The sequence below is a fragment of the Peromyscus leucopus genome, chromosome 8b (assembly GCF_004664715.2).
Source record: "Peromyscus leucopus breed LL Stock chromosome 8b, UCI_PerLeu_2.1, whole genome shotgun sequence".
Lineage (NCBI taxonomy): Eukaryota > Metazoa > Chordata > Mammalia > Rodentia > Cricetidae > Peromyscus > Peromyscus leucopus.
In genome coordinates, this window is record NC_051086.1 from 99,064,010 (window position 1) to 99,075,977 (window position 11,968).

The 11,968-nt window shown below is 49.9% G+C and overlaps 1 protein-coding gene across 1 annotated transcript; it reads right to left on the minus strand.

Annotated features, from left to right (window-relative positions):
* Positions 1-244: 244 nt before the first annotated feature.
* Positions 245-11,127, minus strand: LOC114686963 (CMRF35-like molecule 7). Its single transcript, XM_028861662.2, has 4 exons — positions 10,959-11,127; positions 5,043-5,372; positions 2,527-2,620; positions 245-1,913 (listed from the first exon to the last, which is right to left on the minus strand). Exons 1-4 carry the CDS (start codon positions 10,996-10,998, stop codon positions 1,745-1,747), a joined length of 633 nt encoding a protein of 210 aa, XP_028717495.1. The 5' UTR covers positions 10,999-11,127; the 3' UTR covers positions 245-1,744.
* Positions 11,128-11,968: the final 841 nt, after the last annotated feature.

Consider the following 11,968-nt stretch of genomic DNA (forward strand, 5'->3'; position numbering starts at 1 on the left):
CCGCTCCTCTTTTTTGTTCGGTCTGAGATCCCAGGCTACGGATGGTGAGTACCCACGTTCAGAGTGGCTCATCTGCTCCTCAGTTAAACCTCTTGGGAAGCACCTTCATAGAGAGGCTTAGAGGAGTGTCTCGAAGGTGATTCTATTTGGTCTTTTTTTTTTTTTTTTGGTTTTTCGAGACAGGGTTTCTCTGTGTAGCTTTGCGCCTTTCCTGGGACTCACTTGGTAGCCCAGGCTGGCCTCGAACTCACAGAGATCCGCCTGGCTCTGCCTCCCGAGTGCTGGGATTAAAGGCGTGCACCACCACCGCCCGGCTCGAAGGTGATTCTAAACCCAGCCAAATTGGCAATCAGGATTAACCATAATGACCATATCCAAGAGAACTGAAGACAGCATCTCAACGTGATACCAACACACCAATGCTCATTGTCCACAAACATAGAAACAGCCAAAAGGCCTATTAGTAAATGGGTGTTACATCCACACAGTGGAATATTATCCAGCATTTAACCTAAAGGAATTCTGTCATCGGCTAGAAGATGGATGATCCTTTAGGACATGATGCTAACTAAAATAAAGCAATCCCAGAATAACAAATGCCTCATGATTCCACTCAGGTGCATTAGCAAAACTTATTGAGGCAGGAGGGGGAAGGAGGAGTGGGGAGTGAAATGGTGGTAGTCAGGGCCTGGTGGGGTGTGGGTTTTGCCCAGTGGGCTTAGAGGCTGAGTCTTGCAAGTTGAGAATGTTCCAGAGATTTGCTGCCTTTGCAGTGTGCATATTAGCTCTGTGCTGTGCACTAGAAACTCTTGAAAAAGACATGTTAGGCTCCCCCCACCCCCAACCACAGTTAAAAGCAGAAGAACTCTCTGATAAGGGACCATTCTCACCACCTTCCTGGCTGGTGCTGTTGGCAGTTGCTCTGACGAGTCACCCTAGCCCGGACTTCCTCTGGGGTGCAGATGCTGCAGTGCGGGCCGTGGGGAGGACCCAGGGCGGGCGGGAGACACATGGCTCTCTCTGCCTGCCGTGCTCTCTGCTGCTCTCCCCTGGCTAACCTTTGGTTAAAACCAGCATGTCATGAGTCTGTGGAGTCGGAAGCTCTATTCAAGAGTGTGCGGCCTTCTGCTCCTGGCCCTGGAGCAAAACGCACCTGCTGGGAAATGCAAGCCCAGCTCCTGTGGCTAAGTCATGGATATCTGAGTTCTCCACACTCCAGACTCTGGGCCTGCCAGGCAGGCTGCACGCCTCACTTTTCCTCAGAAGTGCATGCTCGAGGTGGGCTCAGTGTGCAGGACAGAGGATGGGCGCCTGCTGCACTCTCACTGACCTTTCTATGACAGAGTCAGAGCACAGACGATCTAGCCACACCACTGGGTCCCTTTTGCTTCTCTGTGCTTTCGTCTCAGGCTCTGTACAGCAGGGGACACACAGCTGTCTTTCTGCAGCTTGGGCTCCATTCCAGCAGTTCTTACCCCAGGCTGACCGTGGTGGGTAGATGGAATAGGGCAGATGAAAATGTAAAGGAGGAGGGAGAGACTGGTACTGCAGGTGTGATGATACCTCAGGGGGAGGTGGCGTCTGAGCGGTGGCCCCATGGTGTGCAGAGTGGAAATCATGCCTGGCCGAGCCCTCCGGGCACCAGCCTCAGTCACTACCCACTGAGGACTTAAAGACATTTCTTCCATGGCCGTGGTCTCTGGAACGAGAGTCCAGAATGGGAAGGTCCTGCTTAAACATCAGTCTAAGGATCACTGTCTTTGGCCAGAGGTTCAGAGTCCAAACTGCTACAGAGGGTATCTCTCCAGTGTTCCTCGGGGACCTTCTGAGTTGACCCCTTCAGCCAGAGGACAACACCAGCCAAGATGAGCAAGACAGGCACCTTCACAAACACCAGGAGTATGTAGTGGGTCCTATGAGGAAGACACAGCCATCAGGGTCCCATGCCTTTGAGCCCCACTATGCCCCATCCCCCAACACTGGGAAGTCAACAGCCAGCTCATCACAGCCCGAAACTGAAGGCCCACATCCTACTTGAAAAATTCCCCAGAGACCTTCTCCAAGGTCCACCCAACCATGAGGGCCCCTCAGTGACTCCAGGTGGTCTTGGTGTGGCCTGTTCCCCGTCCTTTCTTCTAGGGTTCTTCTCCATAGATTCCTGTATCTCGGCAGAAACCTGGAGCTCTCTGTATCTGGGTTGTGTTTGCTTACTTTGCCCTCAACATTGGCAAATTTCTCCCCCTGCCCAGCTCCCGAGATAAGACTGGGACCTTATGGGACCATCTCTCTCTTTGGCTGCCATGATCCCACCAGGGCTGGGTAGTGATGGACAGACAGTTCTACAGAACAGTTTTCTGGTGGGGCTGGAATGGGACCATGGTGGGTGGGAAGTATCAGGGACAAAGATGGCCTTGGGACCTTGAATCTTGACTATGACAATCACTGGCACCTGGTGATAGAGCATGGGCTTGGCATTCCCGTAGGAGGAACCCATGTAGAGGAAGGAGAAAGCACCTCAGGACTCACCTCTTGTGCAAGTCAGAAGACATCATGTATGCACTGCTGTCCACAGTGGGCAGAGCGGAAGGTAGCTTAGAAGAAGACGTGGTATCTTTTCCCACTAGACACAAGCAAAGATGGCCATAGGTTATGGAACAGATTGGGGGTGGTTCATGCATGGCTCACAATGGCATCCCATCCAACCAGCCCTCACTGGGTATCTTAGTCAGGGCTACTGTTGCTGTGATGAAACATGACCAAAACAACTTGGGGAGGAAAGGGTTTATTTGGCTCACACTTCCACATCCCTGTCCATCACTGAAGGAAACCAGGACAGGAACTCAAGCAGGGCAGAAACCTGGAGGCAGGAGCTGATGCAGAGGCCATGGAGGGGTGCTGCTTACTGGTTTGCTAACCATGGCTTGCTCAGCCTTCTTCCTTCCTTCCTTAAATAATTTTCTTTATTCTTTCTTTTCTAAAATAATTACATGTACATTGGTGTCTTGCCTGCACGCATGTCTTTGTGAGGATGTCTAATCCCCTGGAACTAGAGTTATAGACAGCTGTGAGCTGCCAGGTGGGTGCTAGGAACTGAACCAGGGTCCTCTGGAAGAGCAGACAGTGCTCTAAACTGCTGAGCTATCTCTCCAGCCCCCCATCCTGCTTTCTTATAGAACCCAAGACCAGCAGCCCAGGGGTGGCACCACCCACAATGGGCTGAATCCTCCCCCATCAATCACTAATTAAGAAAATGCTCTACAGGCTTGCCTACAGCCCAATCTTATGGAGGCATTTTCTTAACTGAGGTTTCATCTTCGCCAGTGACTTCTCTAGCTTGTGCCAAGTTGACATAAAACTGTCCAGCACATCAGGAGACCTTTCTTCCCCTGGATTAGGAAGCCCGTCTCTTTGATACAGTCCTTTGGCTTCTTTTAAACCATCTGATTCCCCATATAATCATTTCCTCCATCAGTTTTATTAATAGAAGATATGACAGAGAGATCTAGAAATGAAGGAGGAGGAAGACTAGTTTATTCTGGAGGAGGAGACACACCATAGTCTCTTTCCATTTGTTTTGGCAGTGGGCAAGAATCTTTGTTCCTTTCCATTCAAATAGTATCTGAGTAAGGTTCAAGGACAGATGATCTCAGCTGATCTGCCACAAGTTTCTAGTGGCTAGAGTGGCGAGTAGCAGAGGGACTCCTGAAGGTGGCTGAGCGAGAAGGCACATGCCAGTTCAATCACGAATGACTATGAGGAAGGAAATGTTAGGGGGGAAACGATGGGGTGTCTTGCAGTGGGTGGCTGGGTCATGGCTTCCTGAGTCCAGCTGGGCATGAGGCATCCCTGGCTCACAGCTGTCCTTTGGGCTAGCTCTTGAGGTTCCGGGTTTTAATCACGCTTGGAAGCTGGGCAGAACTCTGGGGAGCTCCAGTCCTTGCAGCCCTCCAAGAGGTCACAATCAGCCTACAGGCTGGTGTCCCCAACCGCCTTGGACACTTAAAGCTCAGCATGGGGCACATTCTTTGGCTACTCTGTCTTTTGCCTACATGTCTCATTCAATCCCCTTTCTGTCCCCACACAGCTCAGCTTCCTCTGGGTGGTAAACCTGAGGAAATCTTTTGGGGGTGGCCCTTTATGTACCTCACTTCCCCTAGGGGGCAACGTCCACACCTCTCTCACTGGTTTCAGCCCTGCCATCCCATGGGCTACTTCCAGTGCCAGCACTGTTTGCCCGCTGCCTTCTCAGGAGCCCGCATGGTTGCTGGGCTGAGGAAGATCTGAGCATGACTAGTTGGGTGGAAGGGGGGTGCTGATTTTCAGGCACCAACAGAAGCTCCTGGAGTCCTTCATTGAGGCTGAGGCAGGGAGAAGCCAGGAGAACCAGGGATGTCTCTGATTCTGATTTAGTAGCCGAAGCCTCTGGTTCTCTAGCATCCACTAATCACTTGCAAGCCTCCTGGGTCTTCCTTACCCCATGCTTATTCTTCTGCAGTCAGAAAAAGCAGAAGTGGTCACCCAGAAAGTTCAGTCCCTCCAGCGTGGCCAGAGTCACTGTGGTTTGGCTAGGCCCAGGCTTCAACCCGGGGCCCTTTCCCATGCATGCCTTAGCCCCACTGTCTCCTGGAATGACAGGTGAAGGGTACAAGAAAACTAGAAACCTCTCAGCCTGCTGTGCTGAGGACTTCTTAGGCATCTGAGACCGACCCAAGACTCCAGTGGAAGAATGTGAGTTTCCAGGGCTGTGTGCCTCCAGGACAAACAGGACAGCAGAACTGGGCCATGGGTCACAGAGCGAGATGCCCAAGCCCCAGCCCCACACCAACATCTGCCAGTCAGGACACACATCAGCTGGGTTCCTTGGAGAGACCTCCGGGGCTGGCATCGGTAAAAGTGTTGGGCTGCTTGCTATTCTCCCTTACTTCTGTCACCGCCCTGTCCCATCTGTCTGTCTGTCTGTCTTCTAGGCTCTCAGTCCTGTCTTCTTAGTCTTTGTGGCCCCAAGCACCAGAGCCTTGTGGTACCCATAGGAAAGCGCTTACCTGAGTAAACGGTCACTTTAACTCTGGTCCCGCGGTCGGTTCCAAATCGTTCAATACCACACCAGTAAGTGTCGGTGTCGTTTTGCTTGAGCATCTCCATGGTAACCAGGAGCGAGTTGTCCCTCCAGTTGTCCCTGATGGACAAGCGGCCGCTCCTCCTTTCTTTCTCCGACCCATTGGTTCGAATGAGGACCCTGCAAGTGCTCCAGTTTGCTCCGCGACACCACCACTTGTTGTTCCCCTGCCATCTCGAGCTATAGCGACACAGCACAGTCACCGACCCCTTCTCTGGGCCTCTCACCAACGCTGGGCCTTGGATAGAGAGACAGCCTGCAAAACAGAAGGGCAGGATACGGCCTCTGCTCCTCTAAGCAGAAGGATTAACCGAGGGTCCTCCACTCCAGCCGCCCTGACCCGCTTGAATCCTCACATCTGTTTCCTCTGAGGTCCAGTTTGTTATTAACCCCACCCCCACCCCCGACCCCCACCCCCCCACTCCCCCACCGCATGCCCATGCCCTGGCCTCTCCAGATTCCATCTTCCCCAGGCCTCCTGCATCATGGGACACTTCTTTTCCATGTCCTCTGCAACATGAATCTTTTTTTTTTTTTTTGGTTTTTCAAGACAGGGTTTCTCTGTGTAGCTTTGTGCCTTTCCTGGAACTCACTTGGTAGCCCAGGCTGGCCTCGAACTCACAGAGATCTGCCTGCCTCTGCCTCCCAAGTGCTGGGATTAAAGGTGTGTACTACCACCGCCCGGCTTTTTTTTTTTTTTTTTTTTTTTAAGATTTATTTATTTATCATGTATACAGAAGAGGGCGCCAGATCTGATTACAGATGGTTGTGAGCCACCATGTGGTTGCTGGGAATTGAACTCAGGACCTCTGGAAGCGCAGTCGGTGCTCTTAACCTCTGAGCCATCTCTCCAGCCCTGCAACATGAATCTTAAAAGGTCTTAATAAAAACAAACCTGGGGCCAGGTATTGGGGTGAACACTGGAAGATCAGAGAGACAGAACAGGCCACAGCCAACCTCACCTCGCCAACTTCTCATCCGGAATGGATCTCAGCTGAACTGCTGCTAAAAGCCTAAAAGCTTAACCAGCTCTAGTTCCTGGTCCTTACACCTTATATACCTTTTTGCTTTCTGCCTCACTTCCTGGGATTAAAGGCGTGGGTCACCACGCCTAGCTGTTTCCAATGTGGCTTTGAACTCACAGACGGATCTCTGCCTTTGGAATGCTAGGATTAAAGGTGTGAGTGCCACCATTTTCTGGCCTCTATATCTAGTGGCTTTTCTGTTCTCTGACCCCAGATAAGTTTATTAGCGTGCACAATATATTGGGGAACACAATATCACCACAGTCCTCTGATCGCCTCCTCAGACTATTCCACTCTGTGACTCTTCCCTTTCCTCTCTCCGGATCTTAGAGTAGCCAGTGGCATGCTGGGAAATGTTTAACAATCTTTCTCTCTTATTAACATCTGCCAGTCTCTGTGGTATCAATGTCCACACTGTGACTGGCATCAGGCTATCCTTGAATACGGAGCTGAGCTGAGATGTCTCAAACCAACTCCTATGAGCCGTTGTGAGCTGGTTCTTCATGTGTCTGGGGAAATCCAGGACGTGAGCTAGTTCCCTCCCAGTCATGACAAAAATGCCCGACAAGCAACCTAATGAAGGAAGGAATCTGGTGGTGGGAATATGAGGTGACTGGTCACATTGCATCTGCCATCAGGAAGCAGAAATGAATGCTGGTGCTCAGTTGGCTTTCTCATGAAAAGAAAATATTCAGTTCAGATTCCCAACCCACAGCACGGTGCTACTCATATTGAGGCCCATCTTCTCTCCTCGTGTACGTCCCTGGAAAGACCATCACAGGTATACAAAGATGTGTGTCTCCTGGGTGACTCTAATCTGACCATGAAGCGTCACACCCAGGACCCTCTCTCTAGCCTCCACAGAGGGAATGCTCATGTCTGTGGTTCTAATGAATGCCTACAATCTGATGACTTCCATGTGACACATGTAGCCCACATGCTCTCCTTGGTTTTAGACCATCATATGAACGCCCCCATATCTCACCACCTCTCACATACAGCACACTCTGCTTCCTCTCTCCAACAAGGAACAGAGGAACCAGAGCCACAAACCGGTTGGACAGTATCTATGTGGAATGTGTATCCTGCTGGTATGTGAAGTGATTCCAGTGACGTTGACTAGACACAGATACACTCTGTCTGTACAGTGACCCCTTGTTCTCAGGCACCCGGAAGCAGACACAGAGGCAGAGAGCAACAATGCAAGCCTCTCTTGACTCTCTCAGCCCTAGACTTTGGTCTCTGTGAGTGGGGCAGGTTTGCACAATATGCTGGGGCCACCGCTCACACCTCGGACCTTCTCCGTAGACTAACTCAGTTTGTCCCCCCTCCCGCCCCAATTCAGTTTTTATTTGATGTCTGCATCTATGGTTGACAGACTTCTTCACAGACTGTTGATATTCTTCTTTTTGAGACTGGGTATCATGTGTAGCTCTGGCTAGCCTGGGACTCACTACATCAGTGGTTCTCAATCTTTCTAATGCTTCCACCCTTTAGTACAGTTCCTCATGTTGTGGTGATCTCAACTGTGAAATTATTTTTGTTGCTACTTCATGACTAATTTTGCTACTGTTATGAATCGTAACATAAATACCTGTGTTTTCCAATGGTCTTAGACAGCCCCTTGGAAAGGAATGTTTGATTCCCCCAAATGGGTCATGACCCAAAGGTTAAGAACCACTGTACTACATAGACTAGGCTGGCCCTAAACTCACAGAAATATGCCTGCCTCTGTCTACTAAGTGCTGACTGTTGACATTCTAGTACCTAAGCTGTTAATATGTGCCCTCACTTGGAAAAAGGGAGGCCAGTGAGTGGATCCATGGGTAAAAGCACTTGTGGCACAAGTTTTGAAATCAGAGTTCAACCCCCGCAGCCCATGTAAAGGTGAAAGGAGAAAACTGACTCCACGAAGCTGTCCTCTGACCTCCACACAAGCTCTGTAGCACACATGTCCACACCAAAGAAAATAACAACATAGAAAGACCCTTCGGTGAGCATGTGTGTAGTTTTAAAAAGCAAAAGAATAAAGGCATTTGCAGGTGTGATTAGGGATTTTGAGGTAAGATTGTCCTGGATTATTCTACGTGTCCTGATGAATGAGTGCCGGAACTGGCCTAGGTTTGAAGGCTTTCTGCTGCTGGCCTTGAAGAGGAGGAGAGGCCCTGGGCCGACAGATGCATGGGGGTTTTTGGATGAAGCCTGGAAATGGATTGCTCTCCAGAGCTCCAGAAGGAACTCAACCTTGACTTTGGCCAGTGAGACCATTTTGGACTCTTGATCTTGGAACAGTAAGATGAGGTTGTGTTGTTCTGGGCTACTGAATTTGTGGTCACTTGTTATAGTCACCACAGGAGATGCATAAAGGATTCATTCAGCTGGACCACCTTGTAAACACTGAGCTCAGTCCACGCAGGAGCCTCGTTGGAGAAAGTGCATCTGCAACCATCTCTTCTTCCCTCCGAGAGTGGTCTGTCACCAGTTCAGCCAGCTGCACCCTGGAAATGCCGATGGGAACCACCTTCTTTGTATCTCTGCCCCCACAGCCCATGGGACATCATGACAGAGCAGAGAAAGTGTGAGCTCTGGCAGCAGATGGCCGTATCTACCATGGCGCTGTTGAGAAACCCTGGGTAAGTTACTCAACCTCTCTGAGCCTGCTTCCCTCTTTGCACGGCTGCCACGCCACTGTCAGCCATGTACTGGCTGTTATAAACCTCGCGTAACCGTCTAATGCTGGACACTGCGCTGTTTGGTCAGAGATGGCCCTTGTCTGGAACCTCGTCGGGTAGCAGTAGCATTCAGAAAGGTCCGGTGCATCCTTCTTCCAATTCAGACTGCTGCTGGGACCGGACTAAGTCTGTCTCCTCCTCAGCTGCACCCAGCATCTCAGCTGCTCCCCTGCCCCAGAGTGACGTAAAAAGCTTCATTTCTGGCATGGACGTCTTATTGCACTCTGGATTTAGTTTCTCATTAGTGTCATTCCCAGCTCCCCTTGCAGTCGCCTGAACTTTTCTCTTTCCCTAACCCCAATGCCTCCTCTTAAGGCTGCGGACTTAGTCCTGCCTGGAGAGTCCTTGTCCTGCTCACTCTCCACACCTCCTCCAGGCTGGCCTCCTTCCCAATGCCTTATCCTTTTCTTGGAGCTGCCTCTTCCTGTTGGCCCCCTGGCCTTTCATCTGGAGCCTGACTACTTCATTTCAGGTACCCATCTCTTTTCCTAACTTCCTCAATAAGTTTCTCAATCCCAAAGCACAGAGGTGCAGCGTTGACTTTCTCCCTCCCCAACCCCAGGGTCTCGCTCAGTTTCATGGTGGGTACCACTCGAGTTGTTAGTTATTTTTGTAAAGAATCTGTGCATTGTGGTCATACACACAATCATTCTAGTTCTAGGATTAACATAGACGGTGGAGTGTAGGGCATTAACCTCAGTACTGATGTAACAGTAAACACCCGGAAAACTCAAAGGCCATTAACAGAGAATTAGATCAGGGATTTTGGATCTAGCAATAGCATAGTTAAAAAGTAAAGAGCAATGTCCAAACAATGACAGGAGAGATGTCCAAAGCACATTATGATTAGATTAACTTTTGAAGTTACCTAACAGGGTAGGTATGGTGGCATATGCCTTTAACTCCAGCATTTGAGAGGCAGACGCAGGAGGATCTTTGTGAGTTTGAAGCCAGCCTGGTCTACATAATGAGTTCCAGGCCAATCAGGGTTACACAATGAGACCCTGTATCAAAAAAGGGGTGGGTAGGTGGGTATCTGGAGAGATGGTTCAGTGGTTAAGAGCACTGGCTTCTCTACTAGAGACCTAGGTTCCAATCTGAGCTCCAACGTGGTAATTTGCAACCATCCATAACTCCAGTTCCAGGGGATCTAGTAACTTCTTTCTAGTTTCTGCAGGCACCAGGCACACACATGATGTATTTACATACATTCAGGCAGAAACACCCATACACACAATAAAATAAAAATTAAAATCCCTTCTGTGAACAGTCTTAGTGTATGGCATCTTAAGTGTGTGAATGTGAGTGAGTGGATGATCGTTGAGGTATGGACAGAGTGTGACTGTATGTAGATGTGTGCCTTTGAGTGTACTAGTCAATACTGATGTGTGTGTGAGCAAATGTACAAGCCATGCACAGCTCACTCCTGTCCTCGGCCACTAGGAGACTCTAATGTTGAGATTTAGAGAGCAGGCAGCTGGGGCACTAGAGCTCAGATGTAAGCTAGGTCACGCAGGCATCCACATGGACAGTCATCACTTTACCATTTGCATTTCCAAACTCACACTTAGCCAGTGTCCCCTCAGTACCCTGCCCACTGAGCGCTCCCTCTGCACAAGTGTGCCATCCTCTCTAAGCCTGGAGCCCTTTTCCCAAGCCATGCCTTCTCCATGGAGTGCCTGCTCTGCTTGCTGCAAGGCTGTGAAGATCTGCCTCCTTCTGGGGCATGGAAGGAACAGGTCCAGGAGGACTTTCCGTAGCTCCTTCAGTGGTAGCATCTCCCTCCCCTTAGCTCCCTCCTCTTCTGCTGTGTTTCTTCCTGCTGTTAATTCCTATTCTAAAGTATGTCTCCCCCATCAGAGTATCTGGGATTTCTTTAACAGCCATCTCCATTTCCCCTTTCCCGTCATGACCCAGGTCCCGATGCATGCCTAGCATGATGTAGAACCTAGGGTCCTTTTGCTGAATGAAGCCGCAGAGCTTCCTTTCCCTGAAGGCGGCAGCTCTCCTGAAACCCAGGACAGAGCCCTCTGCCTCCTGCTCTGCACCTGCAGTCCCAAGCCTCCAGACCCTAGCTGAACATACCTGGGAAACTGAGAAGCAGCAGAGCTGAGGACAGCCACATGGTCCTGCCTCCTCACTCCACACCCTTGACCCACAGCCAGCAGCAAATCCAAATCCTAGCTGGATACCAAAGCACTGGAGAGTCCAGCTGACCTCTTCTGCTTGTCCAGGTTGCCTGTGAGTGTCTTACTCATCTGCTTCCTTTTATAGAGTGGGTATTTCCTGCTGTCAATTACTCAGCACAAGAGACATCGGTTCTTGGCAGAGCTGGGTCACTCAGCAGACACAAGGAGGCTAGGGAAAGCCTAGGCAAGCAGAGGCAAGGGAGGCAAGCCTGTAGAGCAGTTGTGGGGATGGCCAGACTGTCAGGCCTTGGGTTAAGGAGCAGAGCACTCTGGGTATTAGGCCCAGAAATGATCTATGCTATAATGATGGGCCCTAGCGGCTGAGTTCCCAGCACACCTGTTAGTAGGGTGTGCTCAGCACCCCTGGCATTGAATGTTTAACCCCCAGATGATGGTGCTGTTTGCACAGGTTCAGGAGGTGTAGTCTTGCTAGAGGAAGTATGTCACTTTGATGCTTCAACGCTTCATGCTATTCCCAATACGCTCTCTGTGTCCTACATGTGGTTCAAGAGATGAGCTCTCAGCTCTTTCGTGTCCACTGCCTGCTGCCACGATTCCCTCCCATGATGGACTCTGATCCCTCTGGATAAGCCCGAATACATCCTCCCTTCTATAATTTGCCTTGGTCTGGTGTTTTATCACAGCCATAGAACACTAACTAATACACCACAAAAAGACAAAAAGAGTTGGAAAGAAACCAAATTGTTATGATTGAAATATCTACATATAAAAATGAAAAGAAAAAATTTCTAAGACTTTTAGAAAAGTTGTCATAATATGCAAGTACCTAGATAAATAGTTAAGCAAATGAAGCTCTATATACCTGCAGTGAATAACTTCAAATCAATTAAAAACTACCATGTAGGGTTGAAGAGACGGCTCACTGGGAAATAATTACCGGGAAAG

Excerpts from the sequence above, each read along its gene's own strand:
- LOC114686963 (XM_028861662.2), bottom strand. The coding sequence starts at position 10,998 with ATGTGGCTGTCCTCAGCTCTGCTGCTTCTCAGTTTCCCAG. Across the intron at positions 2,621-5,042 it reads TAAAGTGACCGTTTACTCAG|TGGGAAAAGATACCACGTCT; the intron begins GTAAGCGCTTTC and ends GCTTGTGTCTAG. Across the intron at positions 1,914-2,526 it reads TCTTCTGACTTGCACAAGAG|GACCCACTACATACTCCTGG; the intron begins GTGAGTCCTGAG and ends TCTTCCTCATAG.